General features: G+C 45.7%; 1 protein-coding gene across 1 annotated transcript in view; it reads right to left on the minus strand.

The window, feature by feature from the left end:
* Positions 1 to 18,463, minus strand: part of LOC120916838 — a 52,744-nt gene extending 34,281 nt beyond the window's left edge. Inside the window, exons 1-11 of the mRNA XM_040327782.1 lie at positions 18,360 to 18,463; positions 15,758 to 15,962; positions 13,988 to 14,126; positions 13,011 to 13,144; positions 12,681 to 12,834; positions 11,211 to 11,324; positions 9,683 to 9,778; positions 7,370 to 7,510; positions 4,806 to 4,883; positions 2,236 to 2,383; positions 687 to 836 (exon numbers count right to left, since the gene is read on the minus strand). Of these exons, the coding sequence (XP_040183716.1) occupies positions 687 to 836; positions 2,236 to 2,383; positions 4,806 to 4,883; positions 7,370 to 7,510; positions 9,683 to 9,778; positions 11,211 to 11,324; positions 12,681 to 12,834; positions 13,011 to 13,144; positions 13,988 to 14,126; positions 15,758 to 15,962; positions 18,360 to 18,411 (1,411 nt within the window). The 5' untranslated portion in view covers positions 18,412 to 18,463. The remainder of the gene's footprint in view (positions 1 to 686; positions 837 to 2,235; positions 2,384 to 4,805; positions 4,884 to 7,369; positions 7,511 to 9,682; positions 9,779 to 11,210; positions 11,325 to 12,680; positions 12,835 to 13,010; positions 13,145 to 13,987; positions 14,127 to 15,757; positions 15,963 to 18,359) is intronic.
* Positions 18,464 to 21,178: the final 2,715 nt, after the last annotated feature.

Below are 21,178 nucleotides of genomic sequence, written 5' to 3' on the forward strand. Positions count from 1 at the left end.
AAAATTTTTCCCGTCGTTACTTCGTCGCGAGTGTTAGATTTCCGTCGCAAAGATAGGGCACCTTTAATATGGTGTAAAAGTACTCCACCATGTTAAGGTATGCGCAGTTCGCCCCATTCTATTTGGCCCGCCTTGCGCCGGACGCATTTACGATACACCGCCGCAAGTTTCCAGGTAAGTGCTTTGTGGATCGAGCACTAAACCTGAAAACTTACGGCGGAGTAACTTAAATGGCTTACGTGTCCCCGGCGCAATTGTACGTGAATCTGGCCCAAGGATCTTTCCTGCACATCCAACAAAACCCATAGGTAGTGATGGTAACAACAGCCTCAGCTCAGACTCCATCCAGGCCTTGCCCGCTCTGACATGTTTCGCCCTGTCCACTGGACTCAGCCTTGGAGGACCTCCATGGCAAAGCCTCGTGGGCAGGCGAAACGAGTTGGTGGGCATGGCCTGGATGGAGTCTGGGCTGAGGCTGCTCTGCCTCTGACCATCGCTACCTATAAATTTTGTTTGGACGTGCGGCACCTAAACGGCTTTAACCCCTTTCCCATTTGGGGTGCCGTTACAACACCAGAGCGGGGAACAGTTCTCATCACACTGCCCCTCCCCCCCCCCACATCTGAGCCAAACCAATCCCCCCATAAATAATCCCCCTCGATGGCGGCATTGTGAGTTATGCTTACCGGCAAAGAGAACACCGTCTCTCAGGAAGGGACCTCCAAACACGTAGACAATCTCATCCACGTGATCCGCCTTCACAAAGTCCGGCCGGACGCCATCAAACAGGGACGGGCGGTGCTGGTATTCATAGAAATAGACAGGAAGTCCGGAGTCTGTTCAATAAGAGATGGAGAGTCAGGCCAAATTCACAAGACTGAGGAAATGCTTCATCCTACCTGCAGCAGACTAATCATTGGGGGATGGGAGGGGAGACTGAGGAAATGCTTCCTCCTACCTGCAGCAGACTAATCACTGGGGGAAGGGAGACTGGGGAAATGCTTCCTCCTACCTGCAGCAGACTAATCACTGGGTAAAGGGAGACTGAGGAAATGGGGTTTTAATTTAATCAAGGCCACTCAGTGTAGCCCATCATAGGTGGTTTTTTGAAGCTGACCATGAGATAATGATCTGAATTAGTCTCACCAATCGACCAATCGACATTCCCCCCCTGTCTCTTCCCCGCTGTCAGTGAACATAGAGGCCCAGATTCTCAAAGGAGTTACGCCGGCGTATTTTTTTACGTCGTTTACGTAAGGCTTTTTTGGGCGTAAAGTTACCACTGCTCTATGAGGCGTACCAATGTTAGGTATGGACGTCTGAACAGCGTAAATTTTTTTACGTTTTACGTCGTTTGCGTAAGTCGTCTGTGAATGGGGCTGTGCGTAAGTTACGTTCACGTTGAAAGCATTGAGTAGTTGCGGCGTAATTTGGAGCATGCGCACTGGGATACGTTCACGGACGGCGCATGCACCGCTCGTTAAAAACTTCAATCACGTCGGGTCACGATTCATTAGCATAAAACACGCCCACACTAGCCGACTTTGAAATACGTGGGCTTACGCCGGCACATTTACGCTACGCCGCCGTAACTTTGGACGCAAGTGCTTTGTGAATACTGCACTTGCCTCTCTAAGTTGCGGCGGCGTAGCGTAAATACGATACGCTACGCCCGCTTATATTTACGCAGCCCTACGTGAATCCGGGCCAGAATCTCTCTGGTAGACCTCTCATTAAAATGGGAGTTTAGTGAACCTGCAACACCTCCAGTCCTCAGCCTCTGTTCTCATTATTATCACTACGTTTGGCTCAGATCACACAATCTACAATGGCTCATGTGGTCCTGAACACACCCAGAGACTCCTCTGCTGCTCACTGGCCTTTTGTTACAGCAAACCGGAATGGGATTTGGAATGTTAGCCTTTCTGTCAGAATGCGAAACCAAAAATAAAAATTTGCTGTGCCAATGCCTCAATATGTGTATTTCTTATAATCATCAGCTCCATCTAGTGGCCACAATGCTGCATTTTCCTGAAATACCTCAATCAGCTAAATACTGCATTATGGCCACTAGATGGAGCTGATGATTATAGAAAATACACATATAGAGGCATTGGCACAGCAAATTGTGAATGTTTGAGGCATTCACACGGCAAATGTTTTATATATATATATATATATATATATATTTATGTGGTTGATAATTTAAGTTTGTGTATGGCAGGGGTCCCATACCGCGGTGATAGTTGGCGACTTTACGTCCAGAAACAATGAACAGAGCATCTCCGCAGAGATCCAGGAAACGGTCACGGAATGCAAATGGATCGCTGACATCAGAGAGGTATTCATCCAGGACAGACGGGAGCACATCAGGGCTCAATCTCTACAAATGATAGAAATATATTATAATCAGAGCAGCAGTGATAGAAGGTGGATATGAAACTGTAACCCTCACAATGTGCATTAGAAGCTGCAGCAAGTTAGATAGAATCCGCCCCATTTCACTGAAAGAAGATGCCAAGCATCATCTAGCTCTTTCCTCCCCAGGCTGTCCCTGGCCCTCCCCTTTCATTCATTGGACGTCAGTTCTTTCATTAATGGAGGTTCATAAAATATGTTCTAAAGATCTATACCAGTGTACTGTCACATTTAAATGCTGTGTTATCCCTGAAGAAGCCACATATTAAATGGTGAAACACGTAAAGTGTATGTTACTCTAAATATAACTGTTTCCTATCTGTGTGTTTACATATGTGTATTTTATATATCATACACTGCCTTAAAAAAGTATTCGTACCCCTTGAAATTACATTGAAACCTCAGATTGGGAGTAACACGGTTAACAAGCTTTGCCCAATACGAGTATTTTTTTGGGAAAATCCTGACTCTGTTTGCCATAGTGGTGTGCAATACCGCATTTGGCCAGAGGTGCGGGGGCACCGGAGCCGAGCGGAGCCGTTTGGAAATACTCAGTTCCCGAGCCTTTCCAAGTTCTCGAGCTCTCTGGCGCCCCCCACCTCTGGCCACATTGAGTGCCATAGAAGTCAATGCGGAACTAATTATTTTCGTTTCCATTGACTCCAATGTGGTCTGCGCAACGTAGCGCTGGATCTGGAAGGTGACAGTGGAGGGCGCCGTGGAACAGAGTGGAAACTTTATGCTTTCACATATTTGCATTTATATAAATAATAAATTAGCAATTCGAAAAAACAGACTTGTGTCATAGTAGATGTCATGTATCATTAGTGTGATAATTATCCTCCCAGTGCAAACCTGAATAGTTGCATAGGACACTACAGAACAATATACTGTATCTGTTAAATAAATACATTAAATGAAGAAACAAATTAAAAATGAATAAGATAAAATAAAAAATGAAAAAACAAATAAAATAAATAAATTGGAAATATAAACTAAATTAAGTTAAATCAATGTTATAGAATACTCAGGTGCAATTAGTTTTGGTTCCAAATTCGTTTTTGAACGGATTTAGACAAATTCATCAATTTGAAAACATCCGAATTTCCGAATTGTCAGAAATTTGAAAATTCGAAAATCCTAAATTTCGGAAATTCGAAAATTCGAAAATCCAAAAATAAGAATGAAAGTCCAAAAATTCAAAAGAACGAAAATTCAAAAACCCGAAAAATTCAAAAAATCTGAAATATTAACTAACTAATAATAACTTAACTATTACAAATTATTAAATTATAGGTATTGTAATTTCCTTTAAATTTTGGCTGTTAGTGAATGTAACAAATACGAATTTATCCAAAGTTACGAATTATCCGAAATAACGAATGCCGTACCTAAATGAATGGAAGGTAACGAATGAATAATACTAAATAACAAATAATAATATACTGTATCTGTTATACATTAAATTAAGAAACAAATTAAAAAAAATAAGATAAAATAAATAAATGAAGAAACAAATAAAATAAATAAATTGGAAATATAATCTAAATTAAGTTAAATCAATGTTATAGAATTCACACATGCAATTAGTTTTGGTTACAAATTCGTTTTTGAACGGATTTAGACAAATTCATCAATTTGAAAACATCTTGAAAATTCGAAAATCCTAAATTTCGGAAATTCGAAAATCCAAAAATAAGAATGAAAGTCCAAAAATTCAAAAGAAGCAAAATAAGAACGAAAATTCAAAAACCCGAAAAATTCAAAAATCTGAAATATTAACTAACTAATAATAACTTAACTATTACTAATTATTAAATTATAGGTATTGTAATTTACTATCAATTTTGGCTGTTAGTGAACGTAACGAATACGAATTTATCCGAAGTTACAAATTATCCGTAATGACGAATGCCGTATCTAAATGGATGGAAGGTAACGAATGAATAATAGTAAATAACAATAATGATAATAATATTAAAACGTATTATTATTTATTATTATTTCATTCCATTTGTTTAGATGCAGCATTCTTTATTTCGGATAATTTGTAACTTCAGATAAATTCATATTTGTTACGTTTCACTAACAGCCAAATTTGAAAGGAAATTCCAAAACCTATAATTCAATAGTTAGTTATAATTAGTTAGTTATTATTTCAAATTTTTGCATTTTTCTTCGTTCAAGTTTTTGGATTTCTTTCTTATTTTGGGATTCTCGAATTTCCAAATTTTTGAATTTCAAATTTACGAATTCCGAATTTTTGAATTTACGAAAGAAACCGAATGAAACTAAAAACAAACATATTTTTCGGTAGTGTACATGTCTATTATATAATTAATTTGAGTTTTGTGCCGCTAAACCTTTATGAACCCCACCGTACTCACCAGCATGATAAGTTTTTCGAGCGCCTGCTGTACCAACTCCCTATTCATTCCTTCTGTTATTTCCGTCATATTGAAAATCTGCCGACAAAAAAAGAAAGTCACACTCCTATGATGTGATAATAACCCCCTCCATGAATTAGGCACGCTCCCACGCCGGACCTATTGCGCATGCTCCGTTTCCTAACTCCCGCCGTGCTTTGCGCGCCGTGACGTCATTTTTTTGAACGGCGACGCGCGTATCGTACTTCCGTATTCCCGGACGGCTTACGCAAACAACGTTAAATTTTTAATTTCGACACGGGAACGACGGCCATACTTTAGACAGCAATACACTTGCTGACTAAAGTTAAGGCACCAAAAAAAACGACTAACTTTGCGACGGGAAACTTGACTACGGACGACGTAGCGAACGCGAAAAACCGTCGTGGATCGGCCGTAACTGCTAATTTGCTTACCCGACGCTGGTTTACGACGCAAACTCCCCCCAGCGGCGGCCGCGGTACTGCATCCTAAGATCCGACAGTGTAAAACAATTACACCTGTCGGATCTTAGGGATATCTATGCGTAACTGATTCTATGAATCAGTCGCATAGATAGAAACAGAGATACGACGGCGTATCAGGAGAAACGCCATTGTATCTCATTTGTGAATCTGGCCCATAATTCTTGTCTTGTGGAAGCCTCTGTTACATTGTTCTCACTCTCTCTAGGGCAGGGGTCTCACACTGGTGGCCCTCCAGCTGTTGTGAAACTACCAGTCCCATCATGCCTCTGCCTGTAGGAGTCATGCTTGTAACTGTCAGCCCTGCAATGCCTCATGGGACTTGTAGTTTCGCAACAGCTGGAGGGCTGCCAGTGTGAGAGCCCTGGCTCTAGAACAGGCATCACTAAATGGCGGCCCGCGGTCCGTGTCCGGACCGAGCTGCTGCTCTTTCCGGACCGCGGCGATCGCGCCATTTAGCTGCCGCTTTTGTCCCCAGCCTTCTCCGCTTTTGTTAGCAGAGAAGAGGAGCAGACGGCGGGAGGCGGGACAATCCCGGACCGTGGGCGGGACCAGAGAGGTAGCTGCCTGTCATGTTAGATGGAGGTGATTGGTTGCTAGGAGGCGGTCCTAGCAGCCAATCACCAGTTCGCCGGGAAGTCAACCCGACAGCTCCCGCGCCTTCAGTCCACGACTGTCCCGCCTCCCACCCTCCGCTCTGTGAAAGGTAGGAGTGGAGAGGGAAGGGAGGAAAATGTATGAAAATGTTAAGGATGGGGAGCGGGGCAGTGCTGTGTGTGTGGAGGGGGGGTCATGTAAAGGGGGCAGTACTGTGTGGGGGGGTATGTGATGGGGGCAGTACTGTGTGTGGGGGGGGATATGTGATGGGGCAATACTGTGTGGGGGGATATGTGATGGGGCAATACTGTATGGGGGGGATCTGTGATGGGGTAATACTGTGTGGGGGGATCTGTGATGGGGGTCATGTAAAGGGGCAATACTGTGGGGGGGGGATATGTGATGGGGTAATGTAAAGGGGGTAATACTGTGTGGGGGATATGTGATGGGGCAATACTGTGTGGGGGATATGTGATGGGGCAATACTGTGTGGGGGGATATGTGATGGGGCAATACTGTGTGGGGGGATATGTGATGGGGTAATACTGTGTGGGGGGGATATGTGATGGGGTAATACTGTGTGGGGGGGATATGTGATGGGGTAATACTGTGTGGGGGGATATGTGATGGGGTAATACTGTGTGGGGGGATATGTGATGGGGTAATACTGTGTGGGGGGGATATGTGATGGGGCAATACTGTGTGGGGGGATATGTGATGGGGCAATACTGTGTGGGGGGATATGTGAAGGGGCAATACTGTGTGGGGGGATATGTGAAGGGGGGTAATACTGTGTGGGGGGGATATGTGATGGGGCAATACTGTGTGGGGGGATATGTGATGGGGCAATACTGTGTGGGGGGATATGTGAAGGGGCAATACTGTGTGGGGGGATATGTGAAGGGGGGTAATACTGTGTGGGGGGCATATGTGATGGGGCAATACTGTGTAGGGGGGTAATACTGTGTGGGGGGCATATGTGATGGGGCAATACTGTGTAGGGGGGTAATACTGTGTGGGGTGATATGTGAAGGGGGACAGGGCTGTGGTGGGGAAGATGTGAAGGGAACATGCAGCTGCGCACAAAATGAGGTGCTGCACAGAAAACGTGAATGCACTAAAATGCAAAGTGCAATTTTCTGCACATGGAAATTGCATGGTACAAACGCATCATGCAGTTTCCATGTGGCTGCCTTTTTAAAAAGATGCCAGGACCTTTTCCCAGCAGAAACACAGGCGCAGCAGCCCATTCAAACGAATGGTGTGTCATGCCTGCACCCCTGGGCTGCGATGTAAAGTATCGGGGTAATCGCACAAAACTGCGATGCGGACCTCGGCTGGAAGAAAATTTTACTAATCGGACCTCCATGAATTTTAATTCAATACCCCTGCTCTAGAACCTTGTGAATAGCAAGTCCCTGTCTGGGTGATGATTGGTGGAGAATGGGATATAGAGGACATTACCAGGGGGAGAATCCATCCAAATTCATGGTTACAGACGCCCAGGAGGAGGGGGACTCGGTTGCTCTCCTTGTTGGCCAAGATCTCCTCCACTGGTTTAGTAAGGAAGACGCCGTCCACGCAGATCGGCAACGGCAGGAATCCCTGAAGAAAAAGAAAGACGTGATGGATACTGTGCAGAGTCACAACGCTTTAATAACATCCAACTACACTACATGGCCGTATACCTAAACTGACCAGCCGGGCAAGGCGAGCATTAATCAAAGAAGCAGCCAAGAGGCCCATGGTAACTCTGGAGGAGCTGCAGAGATCCACAGCTCAGGGGAGAGAATCTGTCCACAGGACAACTATTAGTGGTCTCTCCACAAATCTGCCCTTTATGGAATATATGTTACTTTCTGTTATAAAACATATCCAATAAAAAAACAAAAAAATCAAATGTCTTCATAAATTTTGGTCAAAATGTATTCTGCTAGATGTTTTTTTATAAAAAAAAAAATCCCAATAATTGTATATTGATTGGTTTGTATGAAGAATATAGCACCTACAAAAGATAGAAAATATACTTGAATTTTTATTTATTTTTATACTGGTAATGGCGGCAATCAGCGACTTATAATGGGACTGCGATAGTGCAGCGGAAATCTGACACTAACTGACGCTGGGGGGAGCTGACTAACTGCCACTGACATCACCAGTGATCAGTGATAATACTATACACTGTCACTGTACTAATGTCACTGGCTTGGAAGGGGTTAACATCCAGGGCGATCAAGGGGTTAAAAGTGTACTTATGTGTAATATGTGTAAAGTGTGCTGCTTTTACTAATAGATCTCTCTTTGCAGGGATGTGAAACTGACAGATCACTCCCTCTGTACAGAGCTCTGTGTTGTTTACCAACACAGAGCTCTGGGCTGTGATTGGACACAGTTGATCAGCAGGGGCCGGCTGTGAATCATTGGCCAGGACTTGCTGACAGGCTCCCGGGTGGGGGAACCTGGAAGTAGGCAGCAATGTACGGGTACGTCGCTTTGCCTACAGCCGCCGCTGCTTCCCCCGCAGTACATTTGTGGTTAATAAGTGTAGTTATTATATCAACCTACACATGTTTACAGGCGTCAAGCGTTTATTTTTCTGTCAAAATGCTGCTGCTCCTGGATGCCCTAGCAGTGGGTCTCTAAACGCCCCTGCCTCTAAACTGGCTATGAGTAAGACGTAACGTGACGAAACACGTAAACGCCTCTGTATCTTCTCTACTCCCCCTGCATTAATAAAATTAGCATATTTGGGTCTACAAGTTGCCAGCTTTCCACTGTTCCACTTATACTGTTGTGTTAGGATGACACCATAAGCCAAAGCACCGATCACTCACCGATTTAGTGAATTTGTCTGGCCGTTGCCTTCTAATCTATCTGCCTCTAAGCTCCTCTAAACATCTATGTGTTCATGGACATACCGACTAACATGGAGGGGTGTTTAGAGGCAAAAAAAAACACAGATACCCCTAACAGCCACATTAAAAACATCCAATTTGCATGAGGCCTAAAGGAAAAAAATATATTGGTGTGTAGTCTTTGTGCCAAGAGTCCTGGGCCCGGATTCACAAAGGAGTTACGGCGGCGCCTGATTCATAGAATCAGATACGCCTCACAGTTGCCTAGATACTAGCGGCGTAAGTCTCCTACGCCGTCGTATCTTAGGGTGCATATTTACGCTGGCCGCTAGGTGGCGCTTCCGTATATTTCCGCGTCAAATATGCTAATTACCTAGATACGCCGATTCACGAACATACTCGTGCCCGGCGTATCAAGATACGTCGTTTACGTAAGGCGTCAGACCGGCGTAAAGTTACCCCTCATAAAGCAGGGGTAAGTCATGTTAAGTATGGACGTCGGAAACGTACAAACAGCGTCGTATTTTACGTCATTTGCGTAAGTCGTCCGTGAATGGGGCTGGGCGTAGGTTACGTTCACGTCGACTAAGCATTGAGTGGGCGTAATTTACTTTGAAAATTCGACATGATACTGAGCATGCTCGCGTAAAAAGCGTCATTTACGCGGGGTCACAACACATTTACATACAACACGCCCCCCTAACAGACTAGTTTGAATTAGGCGGGCTTACGCCATGTCAGATACACTACGCCGCCGTAACTTAGACCGCAAGTTGTTTCTGATTACAGGACATGGCGCTCTAAGTTACAGTGGCGTAGTGTATCTGAGATACGCTACGCCCACCTAAAGATAGGCGTTTGTATGTGAATCTGGGCCCTGGTGTCTAAAGATGCGTAGCTCTGAGCCTTGAATTTGACTCACCAGATTTTCAGTGGCAGACAAGATCTCCTTCTCCGACTTCAGCTTTAGGCACTCCACCACCGAGGACACGTCACAGCCGGAGACCTCCGACACCACCTGCAGGGAGGACACACAAATCCCCATCAGAAATCTCATAAGTAAAAACTTCAGTAAAAAATTTGATTTGAAGAATTGCGCCAGAAAACCTGCTGATTAAGTGAGCCTGTCATGTGTAAAAGATAATAATAATAATAAAAAAAAAAAATTGCTGTTAATTTATATAGCTTTAGCATTTTCCATAGTGCTGTACAGCAAACACCAAGCGATTCCCATTAGTCTCTGCACCAGAGGAGCTTACACTCTAATGTTCCCTCACAGTCACACACTATTATTATCCACTTATATAGCTCCGACATATTCCATAATTTAGTTATGCAGAGTGGTCATACGGAGCCTTCCAAACTCACTGGGATTTTGATTTTGAGACCTTTTTTCTAGTTAGCTTAGTAGTCCTTTACTTCATATGGAATCCACGATTTAAGGTTTCCACCCTGAAAAAAATCCTTCCTGTCGAGGTGCTGGCGCGCAACATTCTGGGTGAAGTTGGGAAGATTCAGGATTTTGAGAGGGACAGGTGGCGGCCGGGGGCCTGCAAAAATGGTGGAGGAATGTCAGGTCCCCATAGCTGCTGTCTGTCAATCTCTGGGTGTGCGGCTTTTCTTTCTGTCCAATCACGTCCCCAAGTTTTTTATATAAGGTTGTATTCTTTGGAAAAGACTGCATGCATGGGATGGGATCAGTGTTAGCCTGGGGGGTTGTTTAGGTTGAAGTAGGGTTGTGTTTTGCATAGTTTAGTCATTTATAGATATTAGAATTATATTTATTTGTATATTGTTCTATTTATGTTATTTACGGGGAAAACAAAAATTCCCTTATTTGTTGATGTAAGTATGTTTGTTTTTGTTTATTTATGTATATATTCATTTCTATTTATTTTATTGCATATATGTAAATAGGGTTGTATAATGTTGTATGTTTGTAAGATTTTTAATAACCAAAAATGTACACTCTAATGCCCCAACACAGTCACATACTTTTGTTATCCATTTATATAGCTCTGACGTATACCACAGTGCTGTACAGGGAACACTTAACCATTCCCATCAGTCTCTGCACCAGAAGAGCTTACACTTCAATGTTCCCCAACAGTCACACACTATTATTATTTTATACATTTATATAGCTCTGATATATACTGCAGTGCTGTACAGAGAACACCAAGCCAGTCCCATCAGTCTCTGCACCAGAGGAGCTTACACTCTAATGTCCCCCAACAGTCACAGATTATTATTATCCATTGATATAGCTCTCACATACACCGCAGTGCTGTACAGAGGACACTGAGCCATTCCCATCCATTTCTGCACCAGAAGAGCTTACACTCTAATGTCCCCCTACAGTCACACATTATTATTATCCATTTATATAGTTCTTATATACTATCCACTGCACAATTATTGTACAAAGCAATGTATGATGGTGGACTTACATCACGGTAGAAGGTGAGTTCCTCCGGCTTACTGACCGCCATCCCCGGCATCTCCACCGTGCCGCTCTCAGCGATGGCTTTGTGAAAGAGTCCTTTTGTTAAAGGAGAGAGCACCTAGAACAGGGAAGGATAATAAATACTGTGTGTCCTATGTGTCCAATGTGGCAGGGGTGTGTCCTATGTGGCAGGGGTGTGTGTCCTATGTGTCCAATGTGGCATGGGGGTGTGTCCTTTGTGTCCAATGTGGCAGGGGTGTGTCCTATGTGGCAGGGGTGTGTGTCCTATGTGTCCAATGTGGCATGGGGTTGTGTCCTATGTGTCCAATGTGGCAGGGGTGTGTGTCCTATGTGTCCAATGTGGCAGGGGTGTGTGTCCTATGTGTCCAATGTGGCAGGGGTGTGTGTCCTATGTGGCAGGGGTGTGTGTCCTATGTGGCAGGGGGTGTGTCCTATGTGGCATGGGGTGTGTCCTATGTGGCAGGGGGGTGTGTCCTATGTGGCAGGGGTGTGTGTCCTATGTGTCCAATGTGGCAGGGGTGTGTGTCCTATGTGTCCAATGTGGCAGGGGTGTGTGTCCTATGTGTCCAATGTGGCAGGGGTTGTGTCCTATGTGTCCAATGTGGCAGGGGTGTGTGTCCTATGTGTCCAATGTGGCAGGGGTTGTGTCCTATGTGTCCAATGTGGCAGGGGTTTTGTCCTATGTGTCCAATGTGGCAGGGGGTGTGTCCTATGTGTCCTTTGTGGCAGGGGGTGTGTCCTATGTGGCAGGGGTGTGTGTCCTATGTGGCAGGGGTGTGTGTCCTATGTGGCAGGGGGGTTTCCTATGTGGCAGGGGTGTGTGTCCTATGTGCCAGGGGCGTGTGTCCTATGTGGCAGGGGGGTTTTCTATGTGGCAGGGGGGTGTCCTATGTGGCAGGGGGTGTGTCCTATGTGGCAGGGGTGTGTGTCCTATGTGGCAGGGGTATGTACTATGTGGCAGGGGGGTGTCCTATGTGGCAGGGGGTGTGTCCTATGTGGCAGGGGGGGTGTCCTATGTGGCAGGGGTGTGTGCTATGTGGCAGGGGGTGTGTCCTATGTGGCAGGGGGTTTCCTATGTGGCAGGGGGGTGTCCTATGTGGCAGGTGTGTGTGTCCTATGTGGCAGGTATGTGTCCTATGTGGCAGGGGTGTGTCCTATGTGGCAGGGGTGTGTCCTATGTGGCAGGGGTGTGTGTCCTATGTGGCAGGTGTGTGTGTCCTATGTGGCAGGGGTGTGTCCTATGTGGCAGGGGGTGTGTCCTATGTGGCAGGGGGTGTGTCCTATGTGGCAGGGGGGTGTCCTATGTGGCAGGGGGGGTCCTATGTGGCAGGGGGTGTGTCCCATGCCTACATACTTTTTGGATAGGTGTCCCTCATTCCCATTTCAGAAAGTTGGGAGGTATGTTTTAAAGTATATTTATATTGCCTCAGTTAGTCGACAAGTTGGAACTTACCAAAGCTGAGACGCTGACTCCCCCGGCGGACTCCCCGAATATGGTGACAGAGTTCCGATCACCCCCAAAATCAGCGATGTTCTCCTGCACCCAATGGAGGGCCGCTACCTGGTCTATAAAACCCAGATTACCGGGTAGCTCATTATCTCCGGTACTGGGGGGGAGAAAGAAATACATAAAAATAATTAAAAATGTGCATTCAACATTTTCAGCAATGCAGCGCAGGGACACGCCATGTGTTGGGGGCCTTTACAGCAGCATGGCGGGGCGATCGGGACCTTCATGGGAGTTTTGCTTTTTTAAATTAGGAGGAAACATTTTGACCTTTACCTGAAAAATCCCAGAATTGCCAGTCGGTATTGAATGGAAATGACAACCACGTTCTCGTAGACGCTGAGCGCAGAACCATCATAGAGACTGGCTCCACCCACCAACAGCCCGCCCCCGTGTATGAAGAACATGACCTAAAAACACAAGAATGCGGGGTGACGTCACAAACTGATACAAAGTACAAATCACTATCACTCTTCCTATTTATGTAGCAATTGTTGAGTAACAAATATATATATATATATATATATATATATATATATATATATATAAATAAAAAATAAATTCTAAAAAAAAATAAAAAAAATAATATATATATATATATATATATATATATATATATATATATATATATATATATATATATATATATATATATATATATATATATATATATATATATAAAGAAATTAAAAAAAAATTGTAATAAAAAAAAGGGGGGGTTGCCATCCGGGGCCATGGGGGCCTCTGGGCCCTTTAATAATAATAAAAAAAAGGGGGGGTTGCCATCCGGGCCCCTTATAGGTGTACTGCCTGTACCCCCCTGATGGCGGCCCTGATTCTACCCATCAATTGCTTGATTACCTTCTAGCAGACCTGTTTTTGGAAGAGTTATCAAGCAACTGATCAGCACAGCTCATCAGTCTGTACCTTGCAGTGGACATCAGGGAGGAACATGCTCATCTAAAGGGATGCCAGTGAAATAATCTCTTACTCTCCCTGCTCTCAGTACATCTCAATGGGGGGATACAAAGGGAGATATTGTGAGAGTAGAATGAATTGAAATGAAAAGCAGATGTGGATCGTTGGTTTGATTTTAGGGTATTTATGGGGGGAACCCATTTTTTTTAAAGAAAGAGAAGGAAACAATTGAGATATGAAACTTAAAGTATATATGTGTTTTTTTTTTCTTTTTAAACTTATTTAGACTTTAAGTTTTTATCACCAGCGGCCTCCTCTTTTGTTGCGATACTCACAGGTAACTTTGATTCCTTCTCTCTGTCGCTCGGAGTGAATATATTCAGATACAGGCAATCTTCCGACACCGGGGGCATCTTGAATGTAGATTTGTAGTAGGTGACAAATCCCTCCATCATCCCCATGTCCTGCAAACACCTGAAAGACCAAAATACAAGACGCTGACGCTGACGCGGATGATGATGATGACGCAGACACAGATTATACCTGGATTGTGTCTCTGCTGCTGTAATGTGCAGGCTGTGCGATCAGTTTGGCAGCCGGGCCCTCCTATACAAGGCTGCCAATAGGGGGGGTACAGCCGGCCCTCCTGTACAGGGTCCGGGCCCCATCAGTTCAGCAGGGGGGATGGGACTCTACCACTTAAGGACTGCCCCATAGTTTTAGTGCTACAGGGCAGCTCTCCTGTGCAGAATCATGCATATATACATCATTTTGCACTTCCGCCTACAGGGGGCGCTGATGGGACGCTTCTGCTGTGATTATTCACAGCAGAAGCCAATCTGCGGGTGCCGGGCACTGGACGTCCCCTGGCACCTGCCAATCATCGGTAAGACGCACAGAACTGAGATCTGACTATGTAAACCAGGCAGATCTCCATTCTGACAGGGGGAAGGGGTGGATTCTGTGTTCCTGCAAAGCAGGGAAACAAAATCCTTCTTTCCCCTAGTAAAGGCACCTCACACAGTACTCCAAAACACTGGCTAGGCACGCAGTTAACCCTTTGATTGCCCCTGATGTTTAACCCCTTCCCCTTATCCCCATATTGCCGTAGGGCCAGATTCTCATAGAATCGGCGGCGGCGTAGTGTAAGCCATTTACACCACGCCACCGCAATTTTCTGGAGCATGTGCCATATTCGCAAAGCACTCGCTCCGTAATTTGCGGCGGCGTGGTGTAAATGGCCCGGCGTATGGCCACGTAATTCAAAGGGGGCGGCTTGTATTCAAATTAAGCGCGCCCCTGCGCCGATCGAACTGCGCATGCGCCGGCCGTAAAAATAGCCCAGTGCGCATGCTCCAGCTCACGACGGAAAACGTCAATGACGCCGACGTGAGCGTCATTGGCGTAAAGTCGTATTCGCGAACGACTTAGTAAAACGACGTAACCGACGGAATACTTAACATGGCATACGGCGGACTGGCGTAAGGTTACCCTTCATATAGCAGGGGTAACCTTACGCTTACGGAAACTAAGTAAACGACGACGAGGCAGCGCAAATTCGTTCGGGAATCGGCGTATCAGGCTCATTTGCATAGTCAAATGAGAACTGAACGTAAACGCCACCTAGCGGCCAGCGTCGAATTACATCTAAGATCCGACGGTGTAAGTGACTTACACCTGTCGGATCTACGCCGTATCTATGCGTAAATGATTCTAGGAATCAGACGCAGATACCCGGGGCCAAAAACAGAGATACACCGTCGTATCTCTTCTGAGAATCTGGCCCATGAACTTTTACAACCCCTTTAAAAACCTTCGGAAAGAGGTCTCACTCCTTCTGCTGCATTCTCAGTAATGTAGAATAAATAGCAAATCTAGAGATTAATAAGAGAGACCCCATCCCAATGGCCCTGGGGCAGGTGGGTGGAGCTGGGACCCCCAGCATGGGGATCGGACTTCCAGGGTTGGTGTAGGGATCTGATGGCTGACTCACCCGGCATCCACCCAAACCCGAAACATCTGTTATTGGCGGATTGATCTGAACCCTTTTAGAAGATGGGGCAGAACACATGAAGAAGCTCAGATGGTGAATTCCTGACACTTACATGGGAGGATATTGGGAGGCGTCTCGGGTGGATTCCCAGGGCTCGATCGATTCCGGATATGCAAATCTCAGTGAGCCCACTGGAGGCTTGGCGAAGGGGATCCCATAGAAAGCATCTGCAGTTCTTGGAGTTTCCTTTACCGGCTCGATGACCCCCCGGAGCTTCCCGTACTTTGTGTCCACCAATGGCCTTTCCTCTGCTTGGCCTGAAATCAGAGAAAACACAGAGAGAGATTGCTCACCGTCCTCCCTGGTGATCCCATTCCCAGTCTATATTGAATAACGTGACAGTGTAACCCTTCCAATCCGGGACACGTGGTCACCCTACCCTGGGGGTCACCATCTACTTTCTGGACTGAGAGATGACACAATCATGCTGTATATCCTGGTTAGGGTGACCACGTGTCCCGGATTGCCCGGGACAGTCCCACATTTTGCAGGTCTGTCCCGGGCACATTCATTCCAGGACAATACAGTGTCCCGGAATGAAACTGACACAGCCACCCCCCGGGCCAATCTGATGCCCCCAAAAAAGGCCGCCACATCACCGCTTTACTCACTGACGGTACTTGTCCTGGTCAGGGATGCCTGGAGGAGCACAATCACCGCCCCCTGCTTGTGATTGGAGAAATCATAAATCCCTGATCACTGGGGGAGGGGAGACTGGGGAAATGCTTCCTCCTACCTGCAGCAGACTGATGACATCATCACAGCCTAGGCAAAGTCACTGACTGGAGCTCAAAGATGGCTTTTTGCTTTTTAATGATAAGAGGTGGAGATGTCAGAGAAATTATACCCCCCCCCCCCCCCCACTACAGACTGCTGGGGTCCAAGGGCCACAACACAAGTACTAAAGGGACACCACCAGGGATATCGAGTGTGTCATGCTTATTATCTACTGAGAGATAACTTCAATCCTGCAGATAAGTCCTTCTGTAAACTGGATTCCTGACAAGTAAAAGATATTATTAGCATTTATTAAAAGCCCAACTGTAACAAAATCTTTTCTATTTTGTGTCTTTCTGTCTCAGTGATAAACTCTCCCATCATTCATATCCTGGTGTCACAGAGACAGGAAGTGAGGTGAACTCTACCTGAAGGGGGAAGGGCATTTCAAGAAATCAGTTGGTTTTACCAAAATAAAAAAATAATAATAAATTAATTTTACTTGTAGTGAAGTCAAACATTCTATAACTGTGATGCCCAAACTGCAGTCCTTCACTCTCCTTTAATTGGCCCATGCACCAACGATGGGGCTCTATTCCTCCAACTGACACCAATGATGGGGCATTATTCTTCTCACTGACACCAAACATGGGGCACCATTCCTCCTGCTGACACCAATGGGATTTTAAGGATTTACCTGGAGCTGGGGGTCTCTGGATCTACCTGGAGTTGCAGGTTTCTGGATCTGTTGGGGGCTGGGGTTTTTTGGATCTGTTGGGAGCTGGGGGTTTCTGGATCTGTTGGGGGCTGGGGTTTCTGGATCTGTTGGGAGATGGGGGTTTCTGGATCTGTTGGGAGCTGGGGTTTCTGGATCTATTGGGAGCTGGGGGTTTCTGGATCTGTTGGGAGCTGGGGGTTTCTGGATCTGTTGGGAGCTGGGGTTTCTGGATCTGTAGGGAGCTGGGGTTTCTGGATCTATTGGGAGCTGGGGGGTTCTGGATCTGTTGGGAGCTGGGGGTTTCTGGATCTGTTGGGAGCTGGGGGGTTCTGGATCTGTTGGGAGCTGGGGGTTTCTGGATCTATTGGGAGCTGGGGGTTCTGGATCTGTTGGGAGCTGGGGGTTCTGGATCTGTTGGGAGCTGGGGGTTCTGGATCTGTTGGGAGCTGGGGGTTTCTGGATCTGTTGGGAGCGGGGGGTTTCTGAATCTATTGGGAGCTGGGGGTTCTGGATCTGTTGGGAGCTGGGGGTTTCTGGATCTATTGGGAGCTGGGGGTTCTGGATCTGTTGGGAGCTGGGGGTTCTGGATCTGTTGGGAGCTGGGGTTTCTGGATCTGTTGGGAGCTGGGGGTTTCTGGATCTGTTGGGAGCGGGGGGTTTCTGAATCTATTGGGAGATGGGGGTTCTGGATCTGTTGGGAGCCGGGGGTTCAGGATCTGTTGGGAGCTGGGGGTTCTGGATCTGTTGGGAGCTGGGGGTTCTGGATCTGTTGGGAGCTGGGGGTTCTGGATCTGTTGGGAGCTGGGGGTTCTGGATCTGTTGGGAGCTGGGGGTTCTGGATCTGCCTGGAGTTGGGATTTTCAGGATCTGCTTGGAGTAGGACTGTTTCCTATCATTACGCCTGAATCTGCAATTCTCCTTTCTTCTTCAACTTTACTTTCCTCACCACAAGTTTATTGTTTTTACGCGGCTGGGTAATAAAGAGCACCTGTCTGGACATTCCTTTTACTTCTACCAAATGCAATACGCATCATTCACCCCTAGGAATTCGGGGGAGCCATGAGGTAAATGTGCCACCCAAAACAACCAGCATCTCCTCCGGGGGTAATGCTACATACAGTATATAAAATACTCCAGAAACATAGAGTAACCAGACTGGGGAGATCACTAATTGAAGTATAGAAGACAATCATATACATTAGGTGACCTGAGATCTCACCTGTCCTGAGGAGGACCAATGAGGACAGGCAGAGGAGAGCGCACACCTTCATCGTTCCTCCGCCGTTCTTCTCCAACCTGCAGTCAGATCTTCTGATATTTGGAATGAGATAATTATAACTGTTGAGTATCTCGGAGTGTTGCTGATGGCCCCATGACAGGACAGACACGCCCCTCTGTACATATAATCTCCACAAGCGCAATCAGCAGATTCATGAGTCTAAAGTTCCACACACTCCTGTATCTGCTTCTCATGTTATGTGGAGCGAAGTGCAACCTACCATCTGTATGAAACGTGAAACACCGCCTGGGACAAAGACCACATCCAATAGGAACGATTCTCTCCGGGCGACGATCACCGAAAAATCTCTTCTCAGCCAATTTGTACTTTTTCCTTTATACAAACTGCCAGCTTTCTTAAAGTGACCACACACATTACAATCTGATAGCTGGATTCAGATAGCTTTACGCCAGCGTATCAGTAGATACGCCGATGTAACTCCGAATCTACGCCGTCCTAAATTTAAGCGTATTCTGGAAACCAGATACGCTTAAATTAGGCTAAGATACGAGCGGCGTAAGTCTCCTACGCCGTCGTATCTTAGGGTGCAATATTTACGCTGGCCGCTAGGTGGCGCTTCCGTTGAGTTCTGCGTAGAATATGCAAATTACTAGATACGCCGATTCAGAAACGTATGTGCGCCCGGCGCATTTTTTTTTACGTTGTTTTTTCACGCCCCCTGCCACACCCCCTAAAGGAGAATTAACCAAAAAAAGGTTAATTAAATCAACAAGGGCTTTTTTTTTTACCACTACTTTTGCTTTATATTGGCTTTTTAACTGTACAAATGCAGCAATTTAGAAGTTGGATTAAAGGTTTAGCACTGGGAAATACTTTTTGAAAGATAAAAAGTGCATTTTATATACCACCATATAGATCAGACCAAAATGAGGGACAACTGAGGGGACATTGTACCAAATCAGGGACAGTTGGGAGGTATGGCATACCTCCCAACTTTTTGACATGGGAATGAGGGACACCTATCAGCAAAAGTATGCAGGCATAGGACACACCCCCTGCCACAAGAATTGTACAAAAAAAACAAGATTTATTAAACCCACAAGTGCTTTTTTTTTACCACTACTATTCCTTTATATTGGCTTTTGGAATTTACAAATGCAGCCATTTAGAAACTAGATGAAAGGTTTAGCACTGGGAAACACTTTTTGATAGATAAAAGGTACATTTTATATACATCTATACAGATCAGACCAAAATAAGGGGCGAATGAGGAGGAATGAGGAGGAATGAGGGACATTGCTCCAATTTAGGGACAGTCCCTCGAAACCAGGGACAGTTGGGTGCTATGATCAATGTAACAGAATGACCCATGACACCCAGAGACTTTTGAAGGATGAAGGGTACTCCTGTGCCAGCATCACTAATAACTCTTGGGTCTAGGGTCATCCTGTGCCCCATTTGGGCATAGGGTGACTGAGAAATATTGGCCCAGATTCAGGTAGGGGCGCGCACTGATACGGCGGCGCAGCGCATCGTTTTTATGCTACGCCTTCGTAAATTACTGGAGCTACGCTTCATTCACGAAGCATTTGCTCCGTAATTTGTGGCGGCGTATCGTAAAAGGGGCCGGTTTAAGCGCGCGTAATTTAAATGATCCCGTAGGGGGCGTGGATCATTTAAATTAGGCGCGTTCCCGCACCGAACGTACTGCGCATGCTCCGTCAGGAAAATTTCCCGACGTGCATTGCGGTAAATGACATCGCAAGGACGTCATTGGCTTCGACGGGAACGTAAATGGCGTCCAGCGCCATTCACGAACGAGTTACGCAAACGCCGAAAAATTTGAAAATCGCGACACGGGAACGACGTCCATACTTACCATTGGCTGCGCCTCCTAATAGCAGGAGCAGCCTTACGGCGAAAACGACGTACGCAAACGACGTAAAAAACGAGTGCCGGCCGCGCGTACGTTTGTGAATCGGCGTGAGTATGCAATTTGCATACTCTACGCTGACAACTACGGTTGCGTCACCTAGCGGCCAGCGTCAGAATGCACCCTAAGATACGACGGCATAAGAGCCTTATGCCAGTGGTATCTTAGGCTACAGTCGGCGTATCTAGCTTTCTGAATACAGAAAGTAGATACGCCGGCGCTACTTAGCAATTACGCTGCGTATCTATGGATACGCAGGCGGAATTGCTACCTGAATCTACCCCATTAATTATAAATTACATGAGATGGGACATTACTGATAATTCATATTGCAGGATATCTTGCGATATTACAGTTTGCTTCATGCTGACCCACACCAGGTCAGTGGAGTGTTTTCATTCAATGTGAGGACACATGCTTTTGAGATGTTAATTGAGGCTCCTGAAAGATCTCTCATTAGGTATGCTAATACTGTGTGGAATGTACTTGTCAACTGTAGTAATTATGTCAGATCGGTGCCAAAACGTCTGACATAGAAATGTGTATTATACAGGTGAATCACTTATTGTCGGAGACATAACGTCTGGGGGATAATTAACTCCTCTATGTAATTATCTAAAAGAATGTGATTGAAGCATTGAGTGATGTTGGGGGTGGAGAGTTTGATTGTTCCTGTGCTTACTGAAACATGCCTTGTAACTGTATATAAACCTGAGAGCTAACCATTAAAGCATATACATTTTTAGGTAGATTCACAAAGAGTTAGGTCGGCTTATCAGTAGATAAGCCGACCTAACTCTGAATCTACGCCGGCGTTTGTTTAAGCGTATGCTCAAACAGAGATACGCTTAAGCAAAGCTAAGAT

This window comes from Rana temporaria, chromosome 11, assembly GCF_905171775.1.
Source record: "Rana temporaria chromosome 11, aRanTem1.1, whole genome shotgun sequence".
NCBI lineage: Eukaryota > Metazoa > Chordata > Amphibia > Anura > Ranidae > Rana > Rana temporaria.